The following is a 25617-nucleotide window of genomic DNA, read 5'->3' as shown; positions in this document are numbered from 1 at the left end:
AGTCCAAATGAATCATTGGTAGAATTTGTTGTAGGATGCCCACGTCATGACTGTGGCAAAAGAAACTGATGGACAGAATATGTAGGTAAAATATAAATATTTTCACAAGCTCTTCAATAATAGGCCTATTCATTTATCTTTATGTCATTACATATATGTAGCTATGTAGCTATTGAGCAGTTGAGGCATTCAGTGACACTATGCCATGATGACACATTGCAGCAGATTGTGATGCTGAGGAACTGCACCAGGGGAGGCACAGAGCCAAAAACCACGGCATATCACTGCAAAAAGCCACATCATAAGCACTGACAAGCTTTAAAAGCAATATATAAATGTCTTTGTATTTGCACTATACTTCCCTGATTCTATCATGATTATTATCAAAGGTTATAGTGATAGGAAGATTGTTTCAAAACACTGTATGACTCTACAGTGTATTGCTACTCCATGTTAACTCTATGGATAGATGTGCTTATCTTTATTTCCATCTTAGTTCTCATCACTTTCTTGATTAACAGTTTTTTGCTGCTGCAACACTTTAATTTCTTAATCAAGTTTTACATTATCTTATGAGCAAGCTACACCCAACAAAGCCAATCTCACCCTTGTTGCATCATACAGCATGGTGAGGAATGATCCACAGGAAAATCAAGGACAATGAACAACTGTGAACCGATGAAGCATCTGAATGGTAGTGATGTTATTTCAATTATTACCAGAGTGCATTCAAATTGAGTCATTTGAAGAAGGCATGGTTGTTTTTAATGGTTTATGCTACAACTACACCAAGAGAAGGACTTATGTTGTTCATTTACAAAATCCAATGATCTAAAGTAAAAATAAATGTAAAGTAAAAGAATCTACACATTCTAATACAAATAAAAGCACTTCAACACATGCATGAATATTCACAAACACATATTTATTCATACTTACATACCTACATTCATACGTAAATGCATGCGTACATTCATAGATTGATTAAAACAGTCATACAAACATACATTTATATAATACATTCATTCATTCATACATGTATGCGTTTACATTCATGCATACATATAAACATACATACATTTACTTCGGCCAGGAATTCTTCCTGGCCTCAGTTTGGTGTTGGTCGTATGTGGTGTGGTGTGTGGATGGGATGGTTTGAGCAGCCACACTTCACCTGGATCTAGGTGATTGGGTCACGGTGTCTGCATACCAGTTGCTCATTGGTTGGGCAAACGAGCAGCAGGTTAAAACCGCCATCCACACACACACTCAGGATAAGAGCCCTGTCATGTCATGCTCCTGGCTAATTCCACCTAGCCTCCTCTCTACAATAAACTCATGTCTACAACCCATTGTCGTCTGAGTCTCTGGGCCGGCAGGGCACTGGAAACGTCACCTGGGTGGCGTGTGGTAGGCCGAACTGCCACACACACATACATACATACATACATACATACATACATACATACATACATACATACATACATACATACATACATACATACATACATTCTTATTAATATACATACATACAGTACATGTTCAAACATACATACATACATACATACATACATACATACATACATACATACATACATACATACATACATACATACATACATACATACATACATTCTTATTAATATACATACATACAGTACATGTTCAAACATACATACATACATACATACATACATACATACATACAGTACATGTCTCCAGATATACATTTATATGAACATACATACAGATGAAGACACATATGCAGATACATAAATTGATACAGTAAAGACATACATACAAAGACACATTCATATAAACATACATACGTTAACTCATTCATACATACAGTACATACATGTATGAATTTACATTCATACATACATACATACTTACATACATTCATATTAACATACATACATTAACTCATTTATACATCCATAAAATGTATTAATTTACCTACGTACATACAGTACATACAGTACATATGAACATACTGTACATACATACAGTCCATGTCTTCAAATATAAATATATATGAACATACATACATATAAACATACATTCAGATGAAGACACATGAAGATACATACATACATACATACATACATACATACATACATACATACATAATATGAACATACATTCAGATGAAGATACATATGACGATACATACATACATACATACATATATACATACAGTCATACAGTCATACAGTCATACATATCACAGTCATACATACATAATATGAACATACATATGAACATACATTCAGATGAAGATACATATGAAGATACATACATACATACAGTCATACAGTCATACATATCACAGTCACACATACATACCAACATACATACTGCACATGTCTTCATAGTCATACATCCATACAGGTATTCATATATTCATTCAAAAACGTACATATACAGCTGTTTTTTGCTCATGACATTCTCATTCACCGTGATGCATGACTGAATAATGCATGACTTTATTCGTACCCAACTTACGCTGCACAACAGAAAACTCAATAGGTAAGCTTTGTTTTAAAAGATAGAAACATGAACAATCTAATATTTAAAACGGGCCTGCTGAAATGGTTGGGTAGATCATCAATTTTAATATGCTCTAAAACAAGTTAAGCCTCTGCAAAGCGACCAATTCCAAGTGAGCAACAGGGTGGCCTTCTTTGTTGCTAGGTGAGAAAACCGTCACCAGGGGGCTCACTGCAAGACTGAGAATAGCTCTAAACATCCATCCTGTGCCTTCCCCACTCTAACGCATTGTGAAGGCTTTTGACTTTGACTGTATTTAAGGTGGCAGCCGTTCTGCGTTGCTCTGTTCATTCCCCTTGGACCCAGTGTGCGGACGTAGCAATACAGACTCCAGCGTGGCGCAGGGCTGGATAGCGACAGCGCATTACGGAGTTTCTTTTTGACCAGCTGATCCAGGACTCAACAGGGAAACATTAAACACAAAGACATGGCTGCCCACACTCCACACAGAGAGGAACAGTGTTGTTATGTTAGGTCTTTTATATAGCAGCAGAAAAGGCATATCGTGTAGACACCAAGCGGTTGTTTCAGAACATCTCTTGGCTGTGCGCGCGCACACGCACGCGCGCGCACGCACACACGCACACACACACACACACACACACACACACACACACTTTTACCGAGAGGTCTAAGCGCGGCAGAAATCCAGCCTTTGTGATGTCACAACTCCCAAATAGCCTTTGTGATGTCACAACTCTCAAATAGAGCGCTGCAAAGAAATCGCGTACGCGCACAGTGCCAGCCCACTTGACGATTGCGCCGGCGGCTGTTGTTTGCACTCTTATGTCGCTTTTACAACCATTTTTCCGGGATCGAAAAACCAAGATAACAAACCTCCCGCATACTTGAACTCGTTTCCATTTGGAAGGAATTCACTTGGATTCCACCGCCTCCGCGCGGCGGGACGCCTCCTGCACCGGGACGTCTCCGCCGCGCTGCCGCTCTCCGCCGCTCCCGCCGCGCTGCCGCTCCCGCCGCTCCCGCGCAGCGCAGCGCAGCCATCTTCTAGACGCGGTCAGCGTCGCCGCGCGCACCGTCTGTTCTCGGCTGTTATCTCACGCGGCGTCTCGTGTCAACGGTGGCACCGGGGACGGGACGGGATCCACCCGGGGACAACTTTTCTCTCCCTTTTTTTTTTTTTTTTTTAAATTTTTTTTAATTTTTCCATATCTTTACTTTTTTTTTGGGGGTTGTCGTCGCCGTTGTTGTTGTTCGCGCAAAGTGAAAAGTGAACGATGGGGCGGGATGCGCGCGTAATTTGTTGTGAACTTTGGACCTGATGCGATTCCTGTAACGGCCGCGGGACGCCACGTGAGAAGCGCACCCACCGACGCGCAGGTGATGTTTGTTTGTTTTGTTTGTTTGTTTTGTTTGTTTGTTTTGTTTGCTTTGCTTGTTTGCTCTCTTCGTTATGTTGGTTGACGTCCGGCCCCCTGATTGACAGCCGTAAGCCGGTCAGAGGTTATTCTTCCGTCTTTGTCTGTGTGACGAAAGTACCCCACCCGCCCCCGCCCCCGCCCCCAACACCCCACGTCAAACCCGGAGCCACCGGAGGATCCCGACGTGACAAAAGGCTTCGGGGTGGAGCCCAGCTCGAGGGGGCGCGTGACTCAAGAAGCGTCCATTTCTTCTCTCTCTCTCTCTCTCTCTCTCTCGCTCTCTCTCTCTCTCTCTCTCTCTCTCTCTCTCTCTCTCTCTCTCTCTCTCTCTCTCTCCCTCCCTCCCTCCCTCCCTCCCTCCCTCCCTCCCTCCCTCTCTCTCTCTCTCTCTCTCTCTCTCTCTCTCTCCCTCTCTCCCTCTCTCCCTCTCTCTCTCTCTCTGTCTCCCCCAAATGGTCGGTGCGATTTGGGACAGGGCGAGAGTGCCAGTACCAGTGTAATGTTAGCGTGTGGCAGCTCAGCCGGGACGGACAAGGCGGCCATTGTGCGGGATCAGCGGCGGATTACTAGAATTCCTTCCCTCTCTCCACTGTCTCAACTGACTGTGAGTGTTTTGTGTCCTCCAGGCCCGGTGGCATCACCCCGACTGGGGCTCCCGCTGGGTCTGGATCTAGCTGGGGAATGATGCTGATACTAACACGTGAAGGGGCGAGGTGCTGGGGCGACGTCTCGTCGGATTCCCGACCTCCCCACACCATTAACTTCCCCTTATCTTATCTTATCTTAATGCTGTCTGAGTTGTGAAGTGACCAGGACTAGATTCCGTAAGTCGTTCAAGGTGTTACTTTTAGAGTGTATAACTTAAGTGGTAATTAATGTGTAGTTTGTTACTGCTGATTAAGTTTTTCCTTTGGCATCCTATGACGTGAGTCGCAGTAAGTGGACAAGGAAGTGTATAACAGGTCAGAGATACCAAACGCCACATGGGGATGTGGGAGCGTATGACAGGCCAGGCTGCTTTTGAGATCTCACAAACGTTAACTCCTGCGCAGGTGCCTTGCGATTGAACCGAAAAGAGCCCCTGCCTACACTGAATCACAAAGAAACAGGACAGGAGGACAAGGGCGTGTGTAACAGGTCGAGCTCGGATAGCAGGTCAAGCTTGATGTTTGTTGAACGACTGTTTTGGAGCAAAGCACCCGATGATCCGCGATTGTTAATGTTAAGGAGCTATGAATTGACTCGGGATTGGCATCACTCCCCCCCCCCCCCTGCAAATACCAATACCAATCCGTTCTGGCAACTTTTAAGTGTGAACTGATATGCAGGTACCATTCATGTGACTAGCAGTTCAGTTTGGGTGTCTAGAATGATTGATGATCACCCACATGAACCTTCTTCTCTACATCGGAGGCATCTAACAATCATTTAAGTGAGAAGTCACCTTTGCTTTAAAAAAATGACAGGTTTGACATTCTCGGTATTGGATCAATATCTGATACCAGTGTTGATATCAGTCCATCCACAACTTGTGCTTAAATGGAGGACGTGGTCATTTGCGCCAGACAGAGGCTGGTGGACAATGAAGCAAACATACGCTTAGAATTTCAGTATTTTAAGCCCCCCCCCCCCAAAAAAAACCCCCCCAAACATACACACACACACACACACTCACACATAGACTTACACAGACACACACTCACACTTGCATATTGCACAAAACATGCGTCGTCCCCAAATTCCCCCCTCCCCCCTGTGTGTAGCCAACATGTGGGGAGGTAATCCCAGCTATTAGGGTAATCTCCCTAGCATGGCGATCAATAGGAAGTATGTGCGACAGCTACCAGACAAGGATGGCGGGGTTTCACAATTTGTGCAAAAGAAAATGATTTTGACCTCAGAGATTAGGTCAGGGGACAGGGATCTGTTGAGGGGGAGGCTGCTTGGGTTGCTGGATTGCTTCACAAAAAAGAAAATGTATAATTAAAAACAAAAAACAAACATCCAATGAAAAACCCATTACTGCACTAGTTTGTCTCAAAGACACTAATAATGGTTACAGAATGGTTACAAACACGAGACATAACCAGGTAGTGCTAATCATGGGTGGCCAGATATGATGGTACACAGATTTCAAACCAACCATTCTGTGTGCTAAATGTACGGCTAAATCAAATAACAAAATTTGTTGTTGTAATATATTTGTCCAAGCTATTTCGCTCCTGATCCATTTTCCAAAAATGCCAAAAAGTCGGACCACTTTTCACCTGCTCACCAGGTGACTGACTGCTGGAGTCAAATATCAGGGACTGTAACACAAACTTCTCTTCTCAAAAGCAATCCAATCTATCTTAAGTTCAAACTGCAGTATTTTGACCTGCTGAGTGAGAATTGCAATAGTTTCATAGTGAATATTAAGCAAATATTATTGGCAGTAGTTGTATTGTGTCCCATGCCCATCTGGATACAGCAAACGCAAAAACACATACTGAAGACTAATGTCAATAGATAAATGTAATTTTATATGTGGTTCATAGGCTACATGTACCTGTAACGATGGGATTTGTTTGCTTCCCGACAAATGAGAAGATAGATTCAGTGACCCCAGTACAGTATTTTAAAAAGCATCAATTTATATAATAATAATATGGTCATTAATTGTTTTGTGAATGGTGTCACTTTGATAAAATATCCTGTATTTACTTGTATTGTAACATACTCCTTTTAACATCTACTTTTTATATCTACGAAACACTAACCCTGGGGCAGGTGCCTTATGAATGAACTAAAAAAAGACTCCCTATTAACATGGGATCAGGAAGAAACAGCACAAAACAACAACTGGACCATCCCTTTAATTCTCCGGAGCAGGCCAGTCGTACTGGTGAACTGTCCAGATGGAAGATGGGAGGGATGGGTAAGGCGTCCACAGATCCCGTCTGTTTGACAGAGGACGATGAGATTGGATGGATCTTAGAGAATCAGGTTACTACACTCCAATTCTACTCCAATGAGGCGCTGGTGTAAAAGATGCAGCACCCTATAGGAAACCTAATCCAAACCCCGCTGCCAGCTGTCATTCTTTTGCTGCCGGGCGAAAATCGCTAAGCTTGTATCACCTTACCTTCCCTCAATTCTTACCTTAAACATAACAGGAAATTAGAAATGACACCCAAGGGAGTAGCATAGCAGCTCACTCTGCTCTGTCCAACTACACCAGACTATGTGTGAGAAATGTAATCATGGCAATCATTACTTGATCATCTTTTCTGTTATCTAAAGGTAATAATCACACAGCCTCGGTAGTTTTATTCGAATAGATAATTCGAATATCTGCCTAGAGTAGGAAAATTTGATGTCAGTCATGTGGACTCCACAGACAAAAATAAACTCAGATCGTCCAAATCAGAAAACTGGAATTAACAAGGGATGGAATAGGAAATAAAAGAGATGGATATCTTTAAACAGACCTGCCAACCTGCAAGCATTTTGTATACCAACCACGCAATTCTGGGTCAAAATACGCAGGTACGAAATGCCAGCTGAAAGTACAGAAAAATATATATTATTGTGATTTAATTACGAAAAACAATCAGTCAATACAAAACAATGACCGGTGATGGTCCGATCAGATATATTTTCCGATTCTGTGCAGGACAAATGTACATGCAATTTACACGCTCATGTACTTTTCATGTAAATTTCTCCGATACTTAAACCCGATACAACGTAATGTAACATAGTTGACGCTCAAAAAAAAAAGAGCGAAAGAAAGATAATGCCGGCTGTTTGGAGGTACCTCAAGGTAAACGAAGAACATGAGATAATTGATCTATCTATCGCCTGCCTATTCCAAAATTTTGCAGACTATCTTTCCCTGTCACTACAGCAGAGTGTCTGATCTGATTGTTCATTGTGCACAAGCTCTGCTCCTTATGAAAAGTTGCTCTTTTTTGAGACTCGGTTCTTGACGAGTCACTCAGTCAAATGAGTCATTTGATTTTATTCAGTTGGTTTAATGCTTGGGGAGTGAAGGGGGACTTTTCAGTGAACGAGAGTGAGAAGAGTCGGCCATTTATTATATATTTTATTTTTTTGTAATGATTGCAATTTATTTTGGAATGCAAGTACCATATATATATATAATATAAATATATAGTTGCACTTAAAAGTGAAGGAGACTTTCATTTGAAATTTGAACTGGACATTTCCATGTTAGTTATATGTTGGGTGCAGTTACAGGTTGCATTATACTGAAACTTGGTCCCATATTTTATTTAATTGGAACTCAATGACCGTTCCATGTTGTATTTTATATTATTGGAACCCAGGGACTGTTTCATGTTCTATTATTGTTCCATAGTTTTTAATGAACAATGATAAACACTGTCAAAATCGGCATCTCATCACACTATTGTGGTACCTGAAAATGACAGCGGTATTCCGTATGTGCAGCTGTCCTATCACGTGTGTCTGATCAGATCAAGAAAATTTGATTTCTCCCAACATGCGTATAAACTCAAAATGATCGGACTACAATGTAAAATATATTTAATAATCAATGTTTAATTTGGAACCTATAATTTAATGAAAATCTGAATTGGCCAAAATCAGATTCAGCAGATAAGTGTTTTAAAAAATCGGGAATCCCAATCGGCCAAGAAAATAACAATCGGTGAAAACATGTTTGGTAACTTTAGGAGATGATGCATTTCAAGTAGTATATCCCAACGATATTCATTTGTATACTGTATGTAGTTAGCCGTAGTAGCTCGCATACGATGTGATGAGCCTCGTTACAAGACGGCTACGGTGTGAATAACTGATGGAGTCATTTAGCTGCAGTAACTAACTCCATGAGACATGAGAGAAAATATTTTCCCAAGGTTGGCAGGTCTGTTTATGTGAGTTGAGTGGTTTTCCTGTTTCCATACTGGCTGCTTCTAGTTAGTGTTCCATTTCTTCTCTCTCCTTGATATACAGTATTTTATACTATATGTGATGAACCGAAATTTGCAAGTTTTACGCACATTAGGCAGAAACACACATTAGACGTGAAGACTGATGAACATAAAATGGGGAACACAGAATGAGAGAGACAGAGAGAGTCTGAGTTGACCTTACCATGATAATCTAATCCCTGTTGAGAGTGCTTTTTTTAGAGGGCAAGTTAATGCCAGCAGATTATACTCCAGTGTCTACCACACTGGCCAATCCACACTGAAAAGAGTCGATCAATGTTGCACTTTCAGGTCCAGCACAACCTGTAACATAACGCCTGGACCAAAGGCTAAGTACAAAAAGTACAGAAATGATCTGAATTTGGCATGACCTCTTGTGTCTTTGATTTTTACTTTCTGCTCGAGTGACCTGGTTTTGTTTAGTCTCTGACATCTCTGTTTTCCTCTGTGTGTATGTTAGTGTGTGTGTCGGAGTGTGATTGTGTTTATGTGTGTTTAGTTTGAAGTATACCAACATTCCCATGTATGTATTGTGCCCTCCTGTGTTCTGCTCCCTCTTTGTAGATCTTTGTTCCCCCTGTGGGCACTCTGTAGCTCCAACGTGTAATGGACATGTGCGATAAAAGGCCACTCATTGAGCAGCTCGGCTCGTGCTATGAAGAATAATCCCTGTATATGTTGTGTAACCGGGAGGACAGTCGGACAAGGAGGGGGATGGGATGCGAAAGCGTGCAAGTTTGTGCGTGCATGTGGCTGCTGAGCTCATGGCTGTCTAATCTCTTAGGTACATTAGAGTGTTTGCCCCAAATACAGTGCTATTTTACGATTCCTCACATTACATTACCGGTATAGGGAAGACTCTGGATTCTACTGTGATATCTGTGTTCATATTATGTGATACCACACTCATTGTAAATGGACACCTGGAATTCTCACATCGTTTTTCACATAGTTTGACATAGCCTTCACTGTGGTTGTCACACAGTACTGTGTGAGAGATGTTGTAAATAACTGGACTGCAAAAATGAAAAGTTAGTGGTGGTACATAGAGAAGACTACACAAGCCCATTGCTTTTTTAACCTTTGCATTTTGATGATCATCAAACTCATTTGACGGCATAGTCTGGATCAGCAGTGAAAGACTGTACATTCTGCTTAAAATAAGGAACGATGGGTCGAGCCATGAAATAATCCTAGATTATGCAGTAGGAGTTTTATTTTTATGACTAATCTTTTTACAGTATCGTCTCTGATGGATCTGTGTTTATTTTTAGTGACCCCCCCCCCCCCGCCGCCGCCCAGGTTTAAGTGTTTTTGAATACAATTTGCTTTAATATGTGTACGGATGAGTGCTGAAAATGACATGTCATCATCACAAAACAATCCTTACTGTACTTTAAAAGGCATTTCCAGCCAATAGCTGCCAAATGCAGATTTGAACATTTCTTGTGAAAAGATGCTTTAAGCCAATGTACTGTTTCAATCTTGTTATCTTTCTGAGAAACAATACCATGATTCACAGAAATCACAGATCTTCTGTGTCTACAACACAGCCTGAAATCCAGTAATATTGTAACATTATACAATGGAATATGATACCAGAGGTGGAAAGATTACCTAAAAAACCCCAAGGACTTATACACTTGTAAAGTGTTCTTGTGTCATGTCTTGTCCGCTTGTTAAATAACCCTTAGCAACCATATCCATCACCATATTCCATATAATACATAGTTAGGTGGATAATCCATATTAAAGTGTGGCAGGCTGTTTTTCAAAGGTTTTATATCGTTCTTCTGTCTTCTATATTTTACATGTGTTTAATAATTTATGTTGATAACATGTACCAATGACGCATTGCCATAACAAACTAAACAAAAATAATGGATATATCCAGCTTTTTGATCGTCCTGATTCTACCTTTTTATCCTGGTTGCAGTTAGCTGAAACCGGTAGACATATTAGGCACAAAACACCACATACTAGGTGAAGCTTAGTGACTGGCTGCTTTAAACACTGGCATAAGGACAGTCACATGCTATCTGCAGTCAGGGGTATGTTGGCACAGGATTGGTGCTTGTTGTTAGAATATATTTGGATGACTTCAGCACACGCACGCACACACACGCACACACACACACACACACACACACACACACACACACACACACACACACACACACACGCTCACGCACACCCAAAGACACACACATGTGCCCAAACTGGCATGCATGCTTGCACATAAGCACAGGACCACAAAGCATATATTTAACAATCCTAGAAAATCATATTCCCTCACAGACTACACAAGACAGTTCAGTCATTACAGACACCATAATGATGGGATTGGAAGCTTCTTACAGTAGTGGAAACATAATAAATTATGCAAGTTATTCGGACAAATTCCCACGCTGGTTTAAACCGTGCAAAGTGTATTCAGGGGAGATTCTTTTAGCAGTTTTGAGTAGTCGTACACCATCATATTTGGTGTGTCGACCACGCACACACAATACTTATAACACATACTAATGACACAAAAAGTAGGGATTTTTATTCAAACACACACGCACACTCACAGACACACACACACACACACACACACACACACACACACACATATACACACACGCACGCACGCACGCACGCACGCACATACACAGACACACATGCATGCGAGTGAGTGTCCTGACCATAGGGAGTTTGTGCTGAGCTGGTTGGGATGTCAGGCTGAATCAATGTGAGGACAGCTGACTGGACATGCCTATTCATCTGCCAAAGAAAAGAGGTAGAAAAAGAGAGTGAGGGATTCTGAAAGAAAGGAGTAAGCCCCTGGAGCAACATGTTTGGCTATCTGCATCTCTTTGCAGATTCCCCCAAAGGCCTTTCAAGGTTCTTGGGATGAAAAATCTGTAGTGAATGGGAGGGATGAGTTCCAGTCAAGTAAAGGGAACAAAATGAACATTGATTTTTTTTCTTACAGGGACTAGTTCACTATAATAGTTCCTTTATAACAGTGCCAATAACACAAGTTATGATGTGGATATGATTTACTGTATTCGCACTTAAACTAAGCATCTTAGGCACATAAGCACACACTATAGAGATGGCTCACTCCACACTGATGCCCCATTTATTCCCATCTGTTGTCCTCAGCTCTGACTTTATCCCCATTGTGTCAACTAATTTTGTCCGCCTTAACCTTAACCCCCTAATTGCCACCCTCCAGTTTCTTTGGTACGCGCCCCCCCCCCCCCCCCCACGAGACAGTGTGCCACATAGTCCGTGCACTAATCTGATGGCGTCTGCCCACCAAACACCTGCCATCCAAGGAAAAACTCCACAACACCACCCAACACATAATATAGACCAATAACCACAGATAAAACATACACTTAGGCACAGACACCCTTTTAAAAATCTAACTGGGGTTAAATTTGTTTTTTTTCCCACTTTATCCTTTCTGTGTATTCATAATTCATTTTCCCACAAATTCCCACAGTTCATCTCATTGTGCCTGTAAACAAGAGTTGTCTTTTGTCCCCGCCTTCTTACGCAGACATATATTCCAAGACAGTGATGTGTAGACCTAGGCCCCATAGCTCCAACAATAACTATCCCGACCCCCCGGTGAGGGGTGGAGGGCCAGACATGAGGCGATGTGACAGTTCTGGTGTGGTCGCACACAATAGCAGGTTTTTCCCGTGGCTGCTGGGCTCGCTACGGCCCATTCTGCACTTCACCTCACTCTTACACTTTTGCAATTGTCGCTCTTGGAAGTCATATTTAATACACTTTTGTTATGATTGATGATTACAAACATTTATGAATAGTTGGCCAAGGAATCTTGTTTCAATTATCTCACAAAATCAAAACTGGTATTTATCTGTTTACATTGTTATCTCGACTCACAAACAGACTTCAACACAGGTTCAGATGTAAATCTGAGTGTGTGGCTAGTGTGTGTGTGTGTGTGTGTGTGTGTGTGTGTGTGTGTGTGTGCGCGTGTCTATATGTGTGTTTGCGTGTAAATTGAAGTTTGTTGATAATGGGTTATTGATCTCAAATTAGAGTACTGGCCCTCAGGACTCATCCTGGTTGGCCATGAATGAATACATCTCTTCATGCTTCACAGCACACATCCAATTTAGGCATAGGAAACCAAGGACACACACACACACACACACACGCACTGTGTGGAGACACTCACCCACGCTCTAATGCATACAGACAGTGTTGCTTATCCAGTAGGAGACAATGGCTTTTCCTGAGTCTGTGTAATGCAAATGGTGTCATTGGGATAACTTCCACTCTCCAAGGAAATAGGTTTTTATTTTTCTACAGTCCCATAGCTCATAAACAATCAATTAGTTGCTTTGATACAGGTGTGATGTAACTGTTGTGAGTTCATCATACACTAGACATTTTATGCAAAAACCATAAAATGGCATATTAATGCCTATTGTGCATTAAACTGGTAATCCGTACTGATCACTTAAAACATTCCACATATGGTACTTTCTTTATGTGGTACTTTTAACAAACAGCCATTCAATGTATTTGTACAGTGGAAACCTTTTATAGTGATCACATCTGTCCAGGTCAAATTGATCACTTTACGAAGATGATTATTAGAACCAAGTTATTATTATCATTTTTTAATTTCTCATGCAGATTACCATCTAATGGTATCAATGGCTCTGCGGCGTCTGACCCGGGACGCACGGGGCTTTTAAAAAAGTGTTTTTTTATTTTTAAATTGGAGAAACAGAGATCGCGCAGCAGAGCTACTGCTCTACACCTGCCTGTTTTATGAATTGTCAGTCTTATATAAATTTTAAATTTACTATAATTTTCAGGGAGGATTTAAAGTGTTTAATGAAAATGTAAGCAAATCTGTGGTGGGGTTTCGGCAGTGCTATACAAAATCCTGGGGGGGGCTATAGCTATATAGCTATAGCATAGCGGTGAGCCCTGGTGTAGTGCCGCCACTGCAGACAGGTTACCACGAGGCAAAGTCATGGGAGTAAAGTAAAAAAAATAGATATACCCTTGTTAAATTTATTTTTTTCCATATGTTGTCATGACCCAAAAAGAAAACTGTAAACTGACTACTTGATTACTATAAGAGAATCATTTAAACAGCATTTGTATAGGTATTATTCTGCCCCAAGCTTTTTGATCTTATAAGCTGTTTCCACTGTATTTCAATGTTTATAATGTGGTCCTCTATGGGCATGTGCAAGACAGCTGCGGTGAATTTGATAAAGCAGTGAAGCTAGTTGTTGCCACTTGGATGAAAACATTTTCCCATTACATGTGCAAACCTGCTTTTTGGCAAATGATTGATCATCTTCGTGCATCGTGTGTTGAAAACATGATATAAATATGATAACTATGCTAATAATTGTTATTTGATGGACAAGAGAAAAATGTAATGTCAGTTACCTAATGTGATTTGTTCTGCATTTCCTTCTTTATTTTAGGTTTTCTCTGCACTTGCGGTCCCCCACAAAGACAAGAACAATTCCTCAAAAACTAAAGGATGGACACAAAAGAAGGGACTGTCTACATTCCATTGAATTCTTGACAAATAAATACTGACATTTTGGATTTATGCTTTGATAAAAAACGTATATAGCTTTACACAAAGACAAACTGCATTTTGTGCTGACGACATTCTTGACAAGCGATGGAGATGGAGCAGAGGGACACCGAGTCGTCACCGAGCGAAACTTTTGTAAAGAGCGAGGCGGAGGAGGAGGCCTCGGGCCACGTGTGTGGCGTGTGTGCTCGCAGCTTCCCTCTGCTCAGCTCATTGTCCCAGCACATGAGAAGACACACCAGAGAGAAGCCATACAAGTGTCCTTACTGCGAGCACAGAACCGCCCAAAAGGGAAGTTTGAAGGCCCACATCCGAAGCCATAAGCTTGGTCTGCTCAGCCATAGCCTGGGTGGTAAAGTGGAGCCGCCACACCTGGGACAGAAAGAGGACGGAGAGGTCAAGAGTCCCGATGCCGCCGTTCAGTCCATTGACAGCTCATGTGAAAAGGGCCACAATGTCAATGGGAAAGTGAAGAAGAAAGGGTCCAAGAAAAAGGTCAAGGGTAAAGATACTGAAGCTAACGGAGAGGACACATCACGCAGTGATAAGCAAGTGTCTGAGCAAGGGGATGTGACTGAAGTACAGTCCTTCGCCTGTAGCTTATGTAGCCAGGTTTTTCCACAGGCTTTGCTTCTGAAAGCACACATGAAGAAACACAGGGGCTCCCAGGATCACGGCTGCCGGATCTGTGGACGGCGATTCCGCCAAGCATGGTTCCTTCAGAGCCATATGCGCATCCATCGTGCCAAGGCCCAGCTGCGCAGCGGCAATGACAACGACCCGCCGGCCACCATCAACGGAGCTCCTCAGGACCCAGCCTCCTTGACCAGTGAAGAGTGCCTCTATGAGCTCTGCGCTGGCTGCGGAAACTTCTTCTATGACCGCAAAGCCCTGCGTGCACATGAAAGGCTCCACAATAAGAGCCACAGCCGACCCTGTCAGAGCCAGAAACAAAACCAACTTGAAACCTCTGAGTTGTTTACATCTAAGACTTGTTTTCTGCAAAGCCTCAACCTTCGATGCGTAGATTCAGAGGAAATCCCAGAGGACTTGATCCCGGCCCAACGCATCCCGGAGCTAGACCCTGTGTGTAGTTACCAGGCCTGGCAGTTGGCCACAAAGGGACGGTTGGTGGAGGCCACAGAGAAAGGCCTGGGATGGGAAGAGAGACTCGCTGACGCCGATGTGGTGTATAATAAAGAGAAAGGAGAGTATGTGGCCCTGAAGCAGGAGAAGAAGAGGAAGCAGACAGACACATCTGGCCCCACTATGAAGAAGAAGAAGGGCAGCGTAAGCCACCCATCAAGCACCTTGACAAACACAAATGGGGGCAGCACTGGGATTCACCAGAGCGTCCTGTTTAATGGCCTGGGTCATGCCTTTTATGGGGCTCTGCAGAAAAAGAAGTCCAATGAAGTGTCCCACTCCACCAAACAAACCAACAACATCAGAAATAAGGTCCAGGAAGGTATGACATACACACTGTAGCTCACTATTCCATTCATTCATTCATTCATTCCAAGTTTGGTTAGAGGAATACGATACTTAATAACTTCGAAAGAGGGGATTACAGGACTCCAGAAATAAAGATCCGTATTGAGTTAAAAAATAATTACAAGCTGATTTATTTTACATATGGCTGAAACTATTCAATGTTTAAAGGTATATTAAGTTGTTTTACTGAACTGAACTGACTCACACAATAGAATACAGCTACTTGTTACACCTAAGGAAAGGTAAACCCTACAAGCTGGCGACTTGCAGGTCCAGTTACAAAACACTTAAATGTTGTTTGAAATGTCATGTACTTAGGTGGTCAAACACACTGGTCACTGGCTCAAACTAAATTAGACTATAATGTCCAACAATAAAGGAGGCTGTTTTCAACCATCGCTGTCCCAACCAATCGCAATGTCTCACACTCTACTACTGTAAGTTTTAAATAGCCCAGAATAGTATGCATCCATTATATGCAATCAAACTAAATGCACAATAAGTGTGAAAAAAATATGATATATGTATAAATAAAGATGAAATATCTATATTATTGTTGTTATATTAAAATATCTGTCGGTTAAAAGTAATTTAAAAATGATGATATACTGACAATATACAACAATTATACAAAAGCTGTATCTATTAAGAATATGAAACCTAAAGCCATAATTAAAATATTCAAAATAATATTAAGCAATTACATTTTTTTAAATCGATTTACATATTTTGAAGAATAGTTTTCTTTTGTTTTTGTTTATTTGTGTATGTACCTTCACCTTTTCGGCAAAGAAATGGGTATTTCTGGCTCCTAAGCCAATAATGGCTTAAAGACCTGGTCCCAAACAGAATGTGGTTGAATGACCCCGAGAGAGAATTAACTTCTCTTTGTGGATAAGGGAGACCTCTTGTGAATTGTTGTTGAATTACCCTAACATCTATACGTAATATTTGGAAAATATTTTTTTACGCAATATATTCGGAATGATCCATTGTTAGATTTTTTTTATGTGCCATGTCTTGTTGTGCAAATTGAATTCACACAGCAATAGTGTGGTCAAACTGTCTAGTAGGGCAATATTAATTATTATCATAGTCATAATAGGGAATAATACACAGAATATATATATGTATCTGGATATCTCCTTCTGTGTCGAAAATTTCACACATTGAACATGGTTTCAGGCAAAAACTCTAGCTGTAATAAGTAAAACTCCCTCAAATAATACAGCCGTTATATTGTGAGGAATTTTAGGTTGTATTTTCTTCACATCATTAAGAATCACAATATTATTAAAGTGTGTTATGTGTTTTATCCACAGACAAGAAATCCTGCTGTGAGCACTGTGATTATCGCACTGTTGATGCCTCAAGTCTCAGGTCTCACATGCGTGAGCAGCACCACGAGATCATGGGCCCCTACAGTAAACCGAGCAACACTTTGGACAACCTCAGGCACAGTGGCTCCAAAGCCTCAAAGTACATGGACTACCTCAGAAATAGGAGCGCCCTGCTCAGCCAGCCATTTTGGAGTCCCTACGCATGTCTTCCAAGCCAGGAATGGACTGAGTCCAGCAAAGACAAATCGCAGGCTCCTGAGGTCAAAGGGCAGAGAGATACCGCTGTTGATGGTACCAATCTCCTCAATTTGTCAGCACTTTCTGTTGATGAAGCTAATCAAGTGAAGGAAGAGGGTCTGGTGAAACACCAGTGTCCATATTGTTCTCATACTTCGAACTATCCTGAAGTGCTATGGATCCATCAGCGGGTCGCGCACAGAGTGGACAGTGCAAGCTCCATGGCGCCTAAGTGGGCCCCCTGCACCAATAGGTCCAAGGCATTCAGCACAGGAGGAGGTCCGTGGAGACGCACAGGGCCTCCACCTTTCCTGGAGGGTAAGGACTGTCCAGCACTTCCCACTCCCAGAACCCAGCGGACACACCATCCTGGTTCAACAGCCCACAGTAGCAGCAGCAGTAGCGGCAGTAGTTCCGGCAAGTGTTCAGCATCCAAATCCCACCCAGGCAACCCGACGAATAAACCCAAACCTTCCATGCAATCAAAGGACTCGCACACTGTGGACGCGATGTTGTCCAATAAGAGGATGCCACTTATGCCTCAAAAGAAGAGGGTGGGTGAGCAGAACCAGTCCCAGGAGGGAGGAAGTAAGGGCCCCAACGCTGAAGTTATTTCATCGAGCAGCAGTGCATACAGCATAAGCACCCCTGGCTTCTCGACAAACAGCCCCAAACACAGAAGCAATAGAGTTTCTGTGGAGGGAAAGCTGCTGCCACAGGAGGGTTTAGGTTTTATCTTGGCCCGCAGCCACGGGAGGAGTCCATCTCACACCAGCACAGAAGGAGTTCACGCTCACAGCCAGACACGTGACTCCTCTGCAGGTCCGAAGGGCGCTGACCTCTGGTCTTCCATGAACTTATGGGGGATACACAGAGGCCGGACGTACTTAGAACAGACACTTTTTGCTCAGGGAAAGACTGAATCAAGAGGAGAAATGCCAATGGACATTGATGTTTTGAGTCTGTTAAAGAACTACAATCCCCATGATCTGGCTGCACTTTACCAGCACTGGGGTTTCGCTGATCCCAGGCATGACCCACGAGGTGAGGAGACTTGTTTATGTGTGAGGCCAAGGTGCAAGTGTGAACAAATCGGACGGACGAAATACCAACTGATACCAATATAAAGCACTTTTTCACTGCCAAAAGTGATTTTGAGTCTTAAACTGTTTCAGCTGATGCTGTGTACCAACCCAATCCAGTACTGTTACGCAACAATATAGACTTATCCCATTAGTTTTGGTAGTGCATTTGTATGCAACAAATACATACCAACTGTAGCCGCCTAGAGTATGTCTGTATGTATGTCTGAGTATTATCTAATGAACCTGTAGGTCATTCTTCCTTTTGTGCAGTGTGCATATAGTGTGTGTGGTAATTTCTGAAATTAAAGCGTGAAAATGTGAATGAAGGGCCCCATGGGATCAGAGATGAGATCAATGTATGTGTGGTATACATGTAAAATTCAGACTTAAACGTGTCAAGGTGTTTATAACGGACAAGTCAATGCATCAAATACTAAATGTAACTATTACCTCCGTTTGTTTTCACAGCAATGCTGCAGCTAAATGGGAATTTTGGAAGTGAAGGCCATTCCTCCTCTGAAGCTTCCAAACAAGTAAGTTTTCCCTGCAGCAAACTGTCTCTATATGAAGGTTTTAGTTATGTTTTTAATGTAGATTCGTCAGATACAATCAAACCAGTCAACTACAATTTTAAATTAATTTAAAAAAGAAAAATTGTCTGAATGGAGAAAATCCTCACCGACTGTGTGTGTGTGTGCGTGCGTGCGTGCGTGCGTGCGTGCGTGCGTGCGTGCGTGCGTGCGCGCGCGCGCGTGCGTGCGCGCGCTTGTCAGCTTCCACAACCTGGCTGTTGCCTTTTTCCTGTTTCTTTAAGAGGTTGACAGGGATGAGGCAAAGAAATAAGAATTAAAGCATCGCTCTTCCCCTTAGGGTAAAATTCAGCCAACGTCTCCACATGGTGTGTCATCCTCTGCCTGTCAGGCCTCCTCTAATGCTACCTCAAGTCCTCTGTGCGTTCTAAAGACCAAGTGGAATTAAAATGCATTTCAGTTAAAAAATAGTATACATCTCCTCCGAATATAGTCTCAGCTGTGTAATGTTGGTCATATGCAAGACATGTACTGTATATTTATTTCATCGCCACCTACATTGGCACTTTCCAGTAGGCGTGGTATTCGGGACCTACTGAAGCTTTTGGTACTAATAATCGTATTCAGATTCAGATTATTTTATTTTTCTGCAGTTTCTGCAAATCCCACGGCAGGCAATGTAGCCTGCTTTCATCTATCACTCAACGGACAGAACACCACCTCAGATCCCAAATTGTAATTTTGGTGATTAGATTACCGGTTTCACTTTAAGACTTGAAGAGGACGTTGGCAGACATATTCGTGCAGAGTGGTTTGCAATGCAACCACAGGGGTGCTTCATATATGTTGAATCAAGTTAAGTTCATTTGTGTTTGCTCTTAGGTTTCAGGGTTGCTAGGTGTGCAATAGGTGGTCAAACATATAATAAGATGGTTAAATAAAGTGACAACTACTGTCAACCACAGGAACATAGTAGTATTCAAGTCAAATCTGCACAAAACAACAGTGAGTGTTGCACGGGCGGCCGTGAAGTATTTCATGAAAGTTTTTAGAAATATACCGTATATTGTCCGATGAAAATGCAGATGCTCCTTTTGACTCCCTCGTGTGCACATGCTCAGCCTCCCTCTCACTATGACCCGTCTCTTCCAGGTGAACAGCCACTCCACATCATCCTCAGGGACCCTCTCAAAGGGAACGTGAAGACCAGCTCCCACCGGCTTCCAAAACGCAGTGCACTGCGGCTCCAAAATGCACAATGTATACAAAGAAACTGTGTGGCTGCGTTTCTAACAGGTTTTCTAACGTGATTTGTTTGAGGTTCCTGTGTTATGGTCGGAAGGAATAAGGACACGGGTCCAGGTGGGATACGGTATCAATAAAATGTGACTTTTAGAGATTTTGGTTTTGGTGGCCAAAGGCTGACAGAGAACTGCCAGTTCTTGGCTAAATATGAAGGAAGATGTGATGAGCCTTCAGAATGATTTATTTTTTATAAACGCATACAAAAAGACCAAATTGTCATTCGGATGACAACACTCAAAACTAGCATCAAAGATGTCGTCTTTGGAGATGAACACGTGTTAAGATTTTTGATTGTATATATCAAAAAGATGTTCATGTTTATATTCAGTTGTTTGGAGTTTATATATTTTTAAAATGTTGTTTTTGGCATAGGGTAAGCTTAAAATTGTCAAAATGCATCAGAAATTTGTCATGTACATGTGGTAAGATGTCACAGTCCAATTGGGGAAGCAAATGTATATAGTTTAATCAGATACGGTCCTCAGACCATTGCTTTTCGTCCAGACAACGATGCAAGGAAAAAAAAAATGTGTCAGTGGTTGTCCAATACAGTGGTGGCTTGATAAGTACTTTGGCCCATATGCTAGTTTGAAAAAAGGCATTTGTATTGTCGAGATCATTATTTGTAACCCTATAGCTTCAGGTATAACCTATAGAAAAACAGTTTGAGTTGAAAACACTCCTCTTTTTCTTACTCAGTAATGACTCACATTGAGAGGTTCATATCTGACTTCACGGCTGAATCAAACCAAAATCTTGGCTTTTCTACCATTGGTCCCTGGTATGTCAGCAAAAAAACATCACTCAAACACGCTGCACTGCAAACAACCGAGAGCACATACAGACACATTTTTGCACTGGAGCTGGCATTCACAGGTCAGGAGTACGGAGTTCAGTCTAGTTCAAGACGAATGAATTGAATGAATTGAATGAATTGACTTTTACAAAACAGGAATCTTCTGAACAGCATTTGGAATTTCATATTTTTTTACATGTCCCTCATTGGTCGATATTACCAGCATCAGTCTGTATGTTTTTGATGAAGGGGGCTAGGTTCAAACACAGGATTAGCCGCCGGGTCGTGAAGGGTTCAGTGCCTTGCCTGAGGACACTAAGGCAAAGATTTGGCATAATTTATGTAATACCAACCACTGTCTGGTCGGCTAAGTCTGATCCTCTCCTGCTGGTGTCAGGAATATCAATAACACAGTCGCTGCTACTGATTGGACGATGCCCAAGTTCATGTGAAGTGGCAACAGGATTTGTGGCTTCCGTTGTGAACGGATAGATGATCTGCTACTGGCAAAATCTGAAAAACGTTACTACCTGCAAGTCTTAGCAATACTGTGATACACTTTGAAGCGTCACAAGAGGAAACGTACAATATCTGAGGACTGATATTGGTTTTACTATTGTTTCTCTTTAACCAGAAACAGGAATTCTATTAAAATGGTGTTAAACAAAACACTTGCACTATTTCAACATGTTACTAGCTAAGTGGCAATTCTGTTCTATCATTTCTAGTCAGTAAAAATATAGAAAAGTTGCCAAATATTTACCAATATCCACTGATGTGGCAATTTACTAATAGAAAACAAACCAACTTCTAATTTGTCAAGTTTGTAAACCACTAGTTTATGACTTTTTGACTGAAATTTCTAGATTTAAGAATTCCATGTGTGTTTTGTTTGCAGATGTGTTGAATATGTTTGTGTTTTAGTTTTACTTAAAACATTGTTTTATCTCCTTTTGGAAATTGCTCTATGCGGGTGTTACAGTCATTATAAAGTGTATGCAAGTAAACAAAGCCATCGATACGATACTTTGTTTTTGTTTGTTTTTTTTCTGAAAAATGCATTATTTATTAATAAAGTATTGGCTTTCATACGTGTAATAGAATTGTTGTCAATTCATATTAAGACTTTTCAATACTCAAACAAACATTGAATACTCTGAGGATTACTCAGAAATTAAAATTCTCATCAACATGCACAAAATAGATGTCCATAACTGTCCCGTCAACAGGAAAACAACGTGCAGAGATTTACACTCACCTTAGGCACAAAACAAAGTTCAGATTAAGCCACATTTCCAAATATGTATCTTGATCTAGCTTTCATATTTGGTTAATTTGTCATAATTTCTCATTTTCCAGGAAGTTCCTTCAAAAAGCCCCTGAGTTTTACTCTGCTGCTGGCGTTCATCTGATCCATGCAACTGACAATCATGAAGTGTGTTCTGCAGCTCTTTGCTCCTGCCAGCAGGTGGCGCACAAAGTCAACTAATAAGAGCTTTAACTGGGATGGAGGTCTTTGTTTTTTATCTGCCTCTTGAGATAATTACTGTTTCATGGCCTACAAGGATTTTTTTGCTGTTAATGTTTCTGCAAATAATGCTTGGAGGTGTCCTTCAATATCTATCTTCTAAATGACAGTTGAAATATTGTTTTGATACTATCTTGATCAAAAGGATTTTTGTTTTTACGATGCCGGATTACTGGCTAATAGAAATGTATTGGGATAGTACTAAGTGAAATATATAATATTAAATAAATATATAACTAAAATAGATAGATATATAACTAAAGAATAATCAAAACCCTTGTAATATACAAAGCAGGCCTATTCAACTGGTTGCTCGCGGGCCAAATGTGGCCCACGTACTAATGCAGAGTGGCCCTTTGAATGAATGTGAAGGTTAGCAATGAACTGTGTTTAAAAAAAAAAAAATACATAGAGATGTAGAACATATCGGAATGTATGACTTTTAGTGCATATTGATAAAGATCATTTGAAGAATATGAAGGTGGCTTTGCATGTTCCCTTATGTCGGGAACAGACAGGTTGAAAATTGGGGCCCCCGTCAAAATGCAGTGGAATAACCCAGATATAAAGCATTTAGAAAGAGTCATTTAGAACACTTCCTGAGATGAATAACTCACCACAGATTATTTGTACCTTCCATTATTTTTGGCATATTCCCAAACCAGGTGCAAGTGTGTGTGTGTGTGTGTGTGTGTGTGTGTGTGTGTGTGTGTGTGTGTGTGTGTGTGTGTGTGTGTGTGTGTGTGTGTCCACTAGAAGCTCAGCAGCAGCAGCAGCAGCAGCAGAAGCAGCACCGTGTCACAGCGAGTTTGTCAGAGTGCTGTATCACGGTATCCTGGTGGAGTGACAGCAGCGGTTCGCTGCCTGAAAGACGCCACGGATCTCAGATCATGTTTCCAGCGCCACCGGCCAGAGGACACAGCGTCCGAGAGCAGACATCGTCGCCACGAAGCAACAGAGAGACGTATGTTGGTTGACAGGGAAACGCCCGAGTCCTGCTCCACGCATGCAGAGACGGACTGGTGGCTGATTGGAGTGACACATGCCAGGGACTACGTACTGTGTGTGTACATACTGTATGTTTGTGTGTGTTTTATCTACAGCTGCAGGGAGCGTTATCTCCAAGGTACTTCTGCTTGTTGAGACGGCTGGGTTGTTTGTTTTTTTTCCCCCCGTTAAGGCCCCTGCGAACATTTACAACACATACAACAACACCCACTCCCTGGTTTTGCATAATCTACCAGGGAACACCATTGAACACGTACAGATTTTTTTCTGGCACTCTGTCTGTTACCTGCTCTCTTAAATCACTTTTAAACGTTAATAAGTAAAAAAATCCACATTTTTTTTTTTCAGGATGTGTGAATAACACAATAACTGTTTTTTTTTTTTCTCATCCAATACAAAACCCCCCGAATTTAAACATGTTTTATCTCCTCACCGCGAGGAACGTGGTTTGTCAGTGTTACCTGCGAACGCCCCACAGTGACGGTAATAACCAGACAGCAGGATGAAATACCGGCTGCCGCCAAAGACAGGTGGACACGGGTGATAAGGAGAACCCGCGGAAGGTGCTAGAGAACATTTGGCCCTATAAGAGCTCAATGACGGCGCCAAAAAAAGCCAGCGTTTGGGATTTGATTGCTGCTTTGGGACCACCGATGGTGCTTTAAGGTGCGTTGGATTAAATAACCAGTGACTGCTGCAGAGCTTAGTGAACTGTATCTTATCAAGAGTTGTCACAGCTAAGACACTAGTTAATTAAAATGGTTATATTTATTCAATAATTTTTTGTGTTTATGCAGGCAGAGCACAAAACCTTATCAATAAATAGCAAGCAAGGTCACAAAGGCCTCAAACTTTACTTTGAATTCGTTGAGTGAGGTCGAATGCAACAGTATAGGGAGAGGGTTGCGGTTCGAGGCCCGAGCTTCACCCCAGACAATAACACAAAACAGGTTCTCAACAGCAGAGAAAGATTCAGGCAGCAAGTACAGAGCATCAAGAGCAAGAACAAGAGCGTCTCGGCCGTTTAAGCCCATGCATCTTGACTGTTCACAGCACTAGATGTCGGAGCTCGGCTCCCACAGCGTCTCACAGCTGGCAACAGCAAATTACTGAGCCACTTTGAGGCGTGGACTCGACGTGTCCTCCGTGACGTACCTTCCTCACATGGACGGCTCAGTTCCTCACCTCTGCGCTGCTCCTACAATCAACCTGCGACCACAGTCTACGACTTCAGTGCAAGAGTCAGAGGGGCCAAGGCGCTCCTGGACTTCGCCCACCAGCCGACGAGAGCGTCTTCCCCCTGTGGGAGTAACCTTGCCGTGACATTACGAGAGTGTGATGGAGGGGGAGGGGGAGAGAGAGAGAGAGAGAGTTAGAAGCCTGCCGAGCGAGAGTGAAGTTATTTGAAGCAGTGAATTAAACCCTGTTCTCCGCAGCAAGACAGAGTGGGAGCGCCGGCGCGCAGCCACGTTGTAAAAAAATAGGACGTATCCATCACATTAACACCTTCCATTGTGGGTGCCATCCTCGTCTTGATTCTCCCCTCCCCTCCCTCCTGGTGCCGCTGATTTATCAATGCAAAGCTAATAGCATCAATACGAATCTAACTAAAAATCAATATTTCATTACCAAATTGTTAGCGGGAATGAAGAGGGATGGCGGCAGGTGAGGCTCATTTGCCAGGAAGAGGAGAGAGAGCCTCGGAGTCCAGCGGCGGATGGCACATCTGGAAGGACGTCGGGAGGACGAGCTTCCAGACGAGCCGGAACAACGTGTCATGAGGTATACAAGCAACGGAC

General features: G+C 42.1%; 1 protein-coding gene across 1 annotated transcript; it reads left to right on the top strand.

Moving 5' to 3' along the window:
- Positions 1 to 14582: 14582 nt before the first annotated feature.
- On the top strand, positions 14583 to 20384 carry LOC307240879 (zinc finger protein 516-like; the record flags this gene model as incomplete). The annotated part of the gene is made up of 4 exons (XM_080014777.1): positions 14583 to 15963; positions 17312 to 18610; positions 19120 to 19184; positions 20334 to 20384. 4 exons carry the CDS (start codon positions 14583 to 14585, stop codon positions 20382 to 20384), a joined length of 2796 nt encoding a protein of 931 aa, XP_079870903.1.
- Positions 20385 to 25617: the final 5233 nt, after the last annotated feature.

This window comes from Zeus faber, assembly GCF_960531495.2.
Source record: "Zeus faber genome assembly, chromosome: 1".
Classification (NCBI taxonomy): Eukaryota; Metazoa; Chordata; class Actinopteri; order Zeiformes; family Zeidae; genus Zeus; species Zeus faber.
Note: the sequence above shows the minus strand (reverse complement) of the source record. Positions and strands in the feature narration are given on the sequence as shown.